The sequence below is a fragment of the Pygoscelis adeliae genome, unplaced genomic scaffold (genome assembly GCF_000699105.1).
Source record: "Pygoscelis adeliae isolate BGI_AS28 unplaced genomic scaffold, ASM69910v1 Scaffold263, whole genome shotgun sequence".
Classification (NCBI taxonomy): domain Eukaryota; kingdom Metazoa; phylum Chordata; class Aves; order Sphenisciformes; family Spheniscidae; genus Pygoscelis; species Pygoscelis adeliae.
The window spans coordinates 1,395,556-1,405,227 of NW_008824552.1; the positions used below are offsets into that span (position 1 = coordinate 1,395,556).

The window sequence follows — 9,672 nt, forward strand, 5'->3', positions numbered from 1 at the left end:
AAAATTGGTGTATAATTTACTACAAAATAATAATAAAAAAGCTTGAACAAAAAGAGAATTGGAGGTACAACTATGTGAAAGTCAAGTGTGGTTATGAACAAAGCAGCTATACTGGTGGCACACATTTGTATTTACATTGAGGAGAAAAGCTGTAAACTCTAGAAGAGGAGTTACATGAGCACTGTCAGACACCTACAGTAAAGCAGTAATACCCTTCAGGGCTCAGAAGGCACGCACAAAGGCTTTCGAAAACTTATTTCCCAAATTTTTCTTGCCATGAGCTAAGTATCCATTGCAGCAAGAAAAGTGCAACTTGAATAAGAACATTACCCAAAGAAAATGTTCAGTTTTTTCACTGCATATCAGCAACAGCCAAGTTGCTGCTGGACAGAAGACACGGAAGAAAGGTAGAATTCCTAAGACTGATACATTGTCCAGGATACAGAATTTAAAGGCTTTTTGACATCAGTAGGAAAAATATCACCACTGACTCTTCACTTTATCAACAATAAAGAGGCCATAGATATGGTTCTTTTATTTTGTTAAGACAATAATTGCTATACTACAATTGTCTGGTTTACCTAGAATTTCTCCATCAGTATCGCTGCTAGAGTTTTCTACTCTGCTCCTTTATATGACAGGAGCTTCCTACAAAGCAAGCATTTTGAGCACAAACCTGCATTTTGAAGGTTACCTTATACACAAGTGGGCTTGAAGGTTCTAAAACAGCAGCTAAAGTGCATTACCTGGTGAAGCTGTAAGCTTCCAGTGCTTCGATTTTAAATTAAACAATTCAGCAATTAGAATATTCCTATTTGAGCATGTTGCTCTTGCTGGTTTTGTTTACCAGGGAGATATGCATTTAATCAATAAATCTACAATTGTCACCAATAAAAACAACAAGTTGTGACAGTCCCTAATGTTCCCGCCCTACTTCAGCTCATTCTGCTACAACAGCTTTTAGGCTCCCACCTCTTATCACAGATGAGTTCACAGGACAGAGAATGGGAATTTGCGTTTAGTTCCAGATGGATCAAGCAATGCTCAGAAGTACATCTACAGTGTGTTTTGAAACTCTTGAGTTCATGAAATATCGCCAGAATGGTTTAGTCAGCTTCCAACAACTTTCTTATTTTGGCTCATAAGTGGTCTTAATTAATGACAAAGACATTTAATACACTAATAGAATGCACTTTACTGTGAGACTCCATAAATCTACTTCGGCAATTAATTCATAGTCCAAAGATTAAAGTAACAAGGGTTTTTTTTGAGCAATGGGGAAGGAAAAAAAAAAGAGAGTATCATACCTTAACTTTGTCCATACTGAGACGTGCAAAAATAGAGGACACTTCCAACACTGACTGAGGTGTCTTTGTGCCCAAGGTTTTCATTAGACTTGCAAAATGACATTTGTAAGCATCTATTTCCATAACGAGGTTTCATGTGTCAATGCAAGAAACTAAAACGGCTGTTCCACCCATGTATTATCTCAAAAATTGAGGCTTATGACTAAGATGTCTTGAAGTATTATGAAGACCCGTCACCACCACCACAAAGAAAAAAGCACCCAAGAGATCAGAAAATACCCACACAACCAAGCACAAAAGGTACTGTACTGCAGTTTCCACAGGATCAGAGCCACACACCTGACACCAAAAATCCCTTCCTACAAAAGATTTCAGGTGGCATTTCATAAATAATATTTAGTGTAGCCAAAGTGGGGCTGTATAATTAGAATATCCAGCACTGACGTGAAAATTATAAAGCAACACCAACTAACAGCAGAAATACCCCTTAGGTGCACACAGCTTCTGAGGGTTACAGGAAGAGTTTGCTTGTGCCAACTAGTTTGGCTTGAACGGCAGACAAGTCACTTAAATACAGGAGGTATGTACCATACAAGAAGAGATTTAGGTCAAGGAACTGACAAAGAAAGCAATCAGAAGCTACAGAGCAGAGCAACAAAATAAATTTCTAGCTCTAGCAGCCAGAAAGAGCTGAATAAATTATAGAGAAGGACAAAGAAGGAGATTTTTGTGCTCTACATAGGCTACGACTGTATTCGCAACGTAGCGACAGAGCACATCCAAGAACCAAAACGGAGATGTACTTTTAAACCTTATGAGCTGGGAAGCAAGTCCTGACAACAATCAGGAAAGAGGACAGCGTTACCATCATTGAATTCAGGCCCAGATTATTAATAGTGAAATCATGAAAAACTAGAATTGCATCCTGCTTCAGGAAAAGTGCGTTAACAGCACCAGGAAGCAGAATCTGAGCTGCGTACCAAACCATCTACAATTTGAAGGATAACCATCACAATACCAAACACAGTTTGGAGGCTTGCGTACAGGCAGAGAGTTTTGCATACGTGGCTGCCTTGTCCCTTGCTCCACTCTCCCCACGTATGAACGGTTACCCGTGCTGTTGACTATCAAGCACAAACACTACAGCGGAGCCTTGGGGGGGGAAAAAAAAAAACCAAACCATGGGATGAAACAGTTGCAAGACAGAGCAAATAAATAGCTTCCATTTAAAAGGAAACAAACTCTGGTTTTAAGAGTGAGAACCAAAACTTAACGTGCTTTTATATTTGCCATGAAAATGAGTCTCAACGGCCACACCGTTTTCAAAATGTTCTACGTTTGAATGAAGCATCTGCCTCAAAGAATAAAGTCAAGGCTTATTTTTAGTAACCAGACTTTTTTTGGACTGAAAATGCTATGCTTTAAGTCTTCCCAGAACAGCTTAGATGTCCAGGCAACAGAGGTAAGATAACAGTTCTTATCTGTCACGTCAAAAAAAGTATTGCTTCCCAGAACGAAGCATTTTAATGTTCTGAGCATCCAACTGTGAAAATTTAAGTTTAGAAGTTGAATTTCAGCTTGTCACCAGTACTAACAAGCCAGAACAAATACGAGGTACCCTTACCTTCTGTTCAAATGAAGCTCCATAATAACCATCATTGAGACCAAAAATAATCTCATTGGGGTTTCTTGCGTGTATCTGTAAGAAGAGAAGAAAACAAATCATTTTATGGTCAGCCTACTATGATTTTACACTGCAAACGAGCATAAATTGCTCTGTTTGATGGTCAAATGCAGCTTTTCAGCACCTGTAATTCCAGAAGCACGTGAAACTCCAGAGAAAATTGAATTTAACCATAGAAAATGTATTTGCTTCACAGCTTTAGTAACAGTCACTGAGTATGTTCAGCCATTCTACCTTGAAATCAGAAACACTGGCCAGAGCATCTTTCTTATTGTTGCATTTCCAGCTGACAAAAATAACTAAGAGATCAGGAAACTAATCAGAGAGATAAGTCTCAAGAGTAATTGGCTTTCACATGATATTACCTAAAATGATACTCAAAATTAGGCTTTTGTGGTCATAGCAGACACAACATTAGTGTTCAGTATTATAGCTAATATCCTGCTATTAACGTAAAGAACATTATTTCCAATAAAACCATGCGCTAGAGCATATTATTTAGAAGAAATGGCTCCCTGTCCAGTAATAACAAATGGAAAGAATGCTACAATATGAAGGGTACTGGCTTTGGCTGCCATGGAGTTAATTTTCTTCATAGCGGTCCGTATGGTGCCGTGTTTTAGATCTGCGACTGTGTTAGTAACACACCAGTGTTTTAGCTATTGCTCAACAGTGCTCGCACAGCATCAAGGCCTCCTCTGTTTCTCACTCTGCCCCCACAGCGAGTAGGCTGGGGGTGTGCGGAAGCTCGGGAGGGGACACAGCTGGGACAGCCGACCTGAACTGACCGAAGGGATATTCCACATCATGCTTAGCAGTAAAATACAGGGGTCAGTCTTTGCGAGGGAGCTGTTGCTCGGGGACTAGCCGGGCTTCGGTCTGTTGGTGGGAGGCGGTGAGTGACTACCTTTGCATCACTTGTCTGTTGTTCTCCCTACACACACGCGCTTTTATTTTTTAAGTTTTTTTTTTTTTTTTTCTTTCAGTTATTCAACTGGCCAGGATCAATCCACCATGTGAAGCTAGAGCAGTCATTCCCTATAAAGCTTTCTTCCCAGGCTTTGAAACATCCCAATTTAAAAAAATAAAAAAAACCATGTAGATTTAAAGTGAGAAATAAACTATGATCTATTCTACATAGATCCTATCAATTAATCAATCAAAAAGTGCCCACTGGAATTAGGACTATCTATTTGATTCAAAAGGCACCGTATTTCTCTAAAATAGATCTTATACAGTAAGCTCCTTGGACTGAAGATCTTTGATGGGATGTCACCACCATGAGAATGGATTAAAACCGTAAGATACACAAACATTATGATCTATGTTCATTTAACTATACATACAATTATACTGCTATTTCCTTGAATTGAGGCATTGCAATTTAAAGCACCAAGTGCTAGCAGTGTCATTTAAGAGGCTCAGTGAACAAATGGTAGCTTAAAATATTCAGCTAGTCAAGATTTAAAGCTCTGAAGTAAGCTAACATGAATCTCTGCAATCAAAACTTAAAATATGCCCTTCAAATGCATTCGTTTCCTTTCTTAGCATTCGATACATTTGTTCATCCAGATGCTTTGTTTCCATAAGTAAAAAGTGGAGAAAAACTGTTTTCACATTACCTGCTGGCCCAAGTACTTTAACCCATCTAGATTGACCTTCCATTCAATCAAAAGCTGAAAGTGCTCCTTCTTGCCACCCCAGATCCTCACCACAAAACAAGAGACAGAGGTATCAAGACGATCAGGCATTATTCCAAAGTCCAGACTCCGCCATGTCGGATTCTACAGGTGTTCAAAGAAAAAAAAAAAACACTCAAACAAGCTGAAAGTAGTCCTAAAATTGACAATTCAGAAAGTAGCAAAGCCCACATCAAAGATTAAAAAAACCCTTAAAAATAACGAACACCAGCCATTTCAAGGTTTACACAGAGTTGAAGCCAACAGGCTCTGCTGCTTCCTTATTCTGTTTTCTAGAGAGGATTCCTGGGTTAAAAGCTACATGCTGTAAAGTACTTCAGAAACTCAGAGCCAGCTCTGCTTCCTTCCGTTACAAGATGTTGAAGAATTTACTTCAGAATTTACTAATTCAGTTTAGCCGAATCAGGAACTTTAAGAGTGGAAGTAACGTTCCTTTCCAAGTTATAATTCAGCTTCTGAAAACTAGGGTATAGCTTACATTGCAAAAGTTAAATTCTATTCCCCAATAATTAAGTTTGCATAATTTATTGACAGGTTTGTTCACATTCTTCTCCTCCTTGACTGATGCAGATGGCAATCTTCAAATGTTGTCACTAAGAGCTCCTCTTCACTCCCAGAGATCAGACTTGCATCGCAAGCTTTACAGAAGCAGCACGCATTAAGCTAAACTGCAAACATCTACTCCACCAGAACTCAGTTTTGCAAACACAAGGCATTCCAAGAACTTGGACTCACCTCTGATAACATTTAAATTAAAAACTTATGGAAACTGTTGTAATTGGCCCAAGCTGCAACCAAACCAAGTCAATCCAACACCACTAGTGCCAAGAGCCAGATACCAACTTTAGGACTTCCACAGGCTATTAATCACAGGGTGTCCAAATGCAGAAATGGGAAAGTGCTTTTTATATGTATCTCCCTCCTCTGCTGCACACAGAAACGGTAGCTCCTCCAAAACAAAAAGGTAGGAACCCACCATCCCATGGAAAAAAAAAAAAAAAAGCCTTTCCTTCTAGCACTTAAGCAGTTTGGAACAGGCCAAGCATCTCTGAACTGGTATTAGGCAATTTAGAATAAGATGCCTCTGAAAAGAAGGGAGGGGCAAAGTCACCCAGTAAGTATTACAGAAGGAATGCATTAATCAAGTTTTCCTAAGGAGAAGGGATATTTGGTAGCTATTCAGACACAAGAATAACAGGCCATTAAAATACCCATAGATGATGTATGGGATTTGCTCAAGACATCTTTTGTTTAGATTTTTGTCATTCCATCTCGTATTTCCTTTGGTTAGATTCCTTTTTTGTTATTCTTTTTCCTGATTTAGAATAGGCAGAACTCAAAACCCTAGAGTCTCAAGGAACTTGTCTCTTGGACAAGTTAACAGCCTTGTGGCTGTAGACAGCTTTTCCTCCATTCAGGAGGTTTTCAAAGCATTTACAGCCCAGTGTGCTATAAATGGTGCAGTTTTACCTTGTTAATGCAGACATTAAAAACTCTGTTTAGCAGGTTTTCAACCTCCCTTACCCAATGCTTGCAACATCCTACTCCCACAAAAGAGACCTACCCCTTCTCAGCTGTAATAAACTGTTCAGTTCTGGTCCCTTCACTGATCTGAACTGGAAAATTTAGAAACTCTAAGGCGTTTTCAAACTTCAGTTTCTTAAAGCTAGTAGCTCTTCAAAGAATATACATGTTTATATATGCAGGTACATGTTCCTTACTGTTCATCTATACAACAAAAAGATGTTCAAAGAAATCGGTGGTATATGCTGCAACACCGTTTGACTCTCCCTTTATTTGGGGTGTTGCAAGCAGGGCCTCTGCTTCTACACCAAGGTTGCTAAACTGCACAGCATGAGCTTCTAATGAATCTGTACACCCAGCAAAGTAATATACAAGTGCTCCTTGAATAAACAATTCGCAGGCATTTAAATAAAAGCAGCTACTTCTGTTGCTAACACCAGCAAAAACAGCAAAAAAAAAGGCAAAAAAAAAAGTAAACAAACCTGAGTTATGATGCGTACAATTCTCAGATACTGAAAGAAGTTAAACCAGTAAAAATCCAGCTAACCCTACTTTGTCTATTTGGCGTTCTCAGTATTTAAAATGGATATATATTGTAAAGCTTAACCTGAGCACTGAACAGTTTTCACATGAAAATGCCCTGCCCTTGGAGTGTTTAGTCCTGTCTGCAGAAGTACCAACAGATTATAACTCCACAGCTGTTAAAATGAACTCGCGTTTCTACTATTCATTAACTCACTATTCCAACCCTTGTGAAAAGAACTTGAAAAGCAGGAGAACGTGATGCTCCTCACAGAACTGAAGCGTGGAAATACACATTCAACAGTAACAGTATTCAGCAGAGAAATCAATATACTGGAGTAACAACACAATTTTAAAAAGAAAGTTTTTCCGTATTGAAATAACTTACCAGAGAATTCTTGATCACCTCACTCTTATAAAATTCTAAAGAAAAATGAGTAAAAAACACACCTTTAGATTAGCTTAAACACTGAAAGAAATCTTAGTATTTGAAATACAAAAAGCTAAAATAAGTAACACATGAAAGAAATGCTAGTGGGTCTAGTTTATCAGTAACAGATTCATGAGAAAGACTTTAAAATGCAGTCATGCTTTTGACTAACAGTACTCATTCACACTTAATTATTAGAAGTCATTACTTAGATTTAGCATTTCATCTTTATACCCAAGATAATCCTCAAGATTTACTGAGGCTTTGGTTTCTGGGGAAAGAACGTGCCCCAGTACTTTACAATATTTGGATGACATTTGCAAAGTGACTAGTTTGTCATAGGACATCTTCCTGGAGGAGTGCAGCACAGATAAACTAATTGTGCTGCTTTCCTGAAGAGCAAGGGTGACCTGTTCCAGATGCTTAGAAAGTGAATGGCCAAATTACCTCACAGAGGTGCCAAGAACCCTGTATTTAAATGGAAATAAGCAACTGCTGACACATGGGCCTTGGCTTTCCCAGCCAAAGCGAGAGCTTAAAGCCTTTAGGCAGACAGCTCCGGGAGGCTGGAATACAGATTTTGTACAATATCCCTCAGTCCACTGGAGTCCAAGGATAAAACTTTGATGGAGTGCAGAACAGTCCTGTACACCAAACACTGTAGAAATAGCGATCAGTTACAGGTTCAACCAACCACCACAAGAAAGTCCAGGTAGCAAGCTCAAGTTATGTATTCTTATCCTAATAAAACAGCCACCTTGCTGGGGTGGGGGGGGAAAGCAAGGTTCAACTACCCTAGCTGAAAATAAAAGTTAGGAGAAAACCAAAATTTGCCTGCAAGGCTCCAACTGTCGATCATATCAAAAGGAGCATAAAAATATTTTTTTAATAACAACTCTCCACAAGGAAGAGCTATACACTGTAGTGGAAAGCACAGCATTAAAGAGAAATGAGATCTAACGCGCAAACACAGTTATCAAAAGCAGAACAGATGCCTGGATGCTTCGTGTCATTGGCTGACAATTCTATTTTTGGAAAACTTTGATAATAGTAAGTGCTGGTTTATGCTCCGTAAAATAACTGGTAAGCACAGAGTGGAACACTCTCTCCCACACACAAAGCAACTGAGGCTCCAAAAGCTTTAACTTTTCTGTGCTCTGGGAAGTTCCCAAGTTTCTTAAATTATTGGTGGGGGGAGAGGAGAGCAACAACAAAAATAGGCTGATTTAAGAGACTCTACCAAATCTGTCATCTGTTTTGCTTCCTTGGCTGCTAACACTGAAAGCTTTTATGAAGTTCAGGAAACTAAAGAACTCTTCTCCACTGTTAGCATACACGATGCAAATAATGGCAGCAGGTTGTCAAGGCAAAAAAAGGACAGAGAATTAATATAATAAGAATTCAAAGATTAGTAAAAAAAGTGGATAGCAATCCTCGTTTACCTTTGTATATCTTGGCGTTATCACACAAGTGAAGAGTGAAGTACGTATCCAAGAGGCGATAACCATTCTTATTGATAATGTTACGTGCAGCGATGTTACGAAGATGACGAAGCCGGCGCTAAAAATGAGAAAAAACCTAAATAGTTAAAGAACTTTCTTAGATTGAAATTGAACCCTTTCATTTTTTTTTTGTATTAAAGCACTTTAATGATTTCCAAAGCACTGTTGTCAAAAAAAACCCCCACCAAACACTCAAGTTTTCTTTGGCAGAAAGCTGGTGTGAACAATAAGCATTCAAAGCCATAGGAAACCGACTGGACAAGCAACAGCCAGCACCTACGAGCTCAGATTAAGCAACACTGATATACAAGACAAGCTGTTCTTTCTCCTCTCCTATATGTAATTTTTATTCCAGGTATCTGAGTCACCCCAACTATTCGAGCAGTTTCAAGCAAGTATGTGACACCATTAGCATCAAACAGCAGCAGTATCACCCAGGTGTTCTGCATCATCGCATTGGAAACACTTCCTAGCCAAAGCTGTTTTCAACAAGGACTAGCGGACAAAGAGCTCCAACATAAACCTCCACCTAATCCAGAGCCATAAGTAACCGGCTGAACAAAGCTTCCTGAATTCACAGCAATCCTGGAAACTGCTGTAACAACCTTAAGTAAAATACATCAGAAAGACATATCCAGATTTTCAGGGAAAATCAAGGGCATAGTCAAATTTGTGATGTCTGTCAGCTACCTTCTGCTTGGATAACCGAGTCCTTTTCTCTTGGATTGAATACACCGGAATAAATCACTAAAATCTTTAGTTTAAGTGATTTCATCCAACTCCAACACTACGTTAGTTTGCTACAGTACTGTATCTCGAACAAAAATCATCAGATTGAACCAATCCCCACCACCCCCCCCCCCCAAGTGCCAAATAGCTTTAATAGTTGTGGCTAAAATCCTCAGCTTCAAAGCATACTATGCCCCTCGTCTTTGATAAATATTTAACATTACTAGCTTATTGTTAAATTTAACTAGTTAACAAAGCAATTTTGTAGGACTGT

The 9,672-nt window shown here is 38.9% G+C and overlaps 1 protein-coding gene across 1 annotated transcript in view; it reads right to left on the reverse strand.

The window, feature by feature from the left end:
- Nucleotides 1-9,118, reverse strand: part of UVRAG (UV radiation resistance associated) — an 81,272-nt gene extending 72,154 nt beyond the window's left edge. Inside the window, exons 1-5 of the mRNA XM_009321954.1 lie at nucleotides 9,038-9,118; nucleotides 8,610-8,727; nucleotides 7,126-7,160; nucleotides 4,614-4,775; nucleotides 2,932-3,006 (exon numbers count right to left, since the gene is read on the reverse strand). Coding sequence (XP_009320229.1) covers nucleotides 2,932-3,006; nucleotides 4,614-4,775; nucleotides 7,126-7,160; nucleotides 8,610-8,727; nucleotides 9,038-9,118 — 471 coding nt within the window. The remainder of the gene's footprint in view (nucleotides 1-2,931; nucleotides 3,007-4,613; nucleotides 4,776-7,125; nucleotides 7,161-8,609; nucleotides 8,728-9,037) is intronic.
- Between the last annotated feature and the right edge of the window lie 554 nt (nucleotides 9,119-9,672).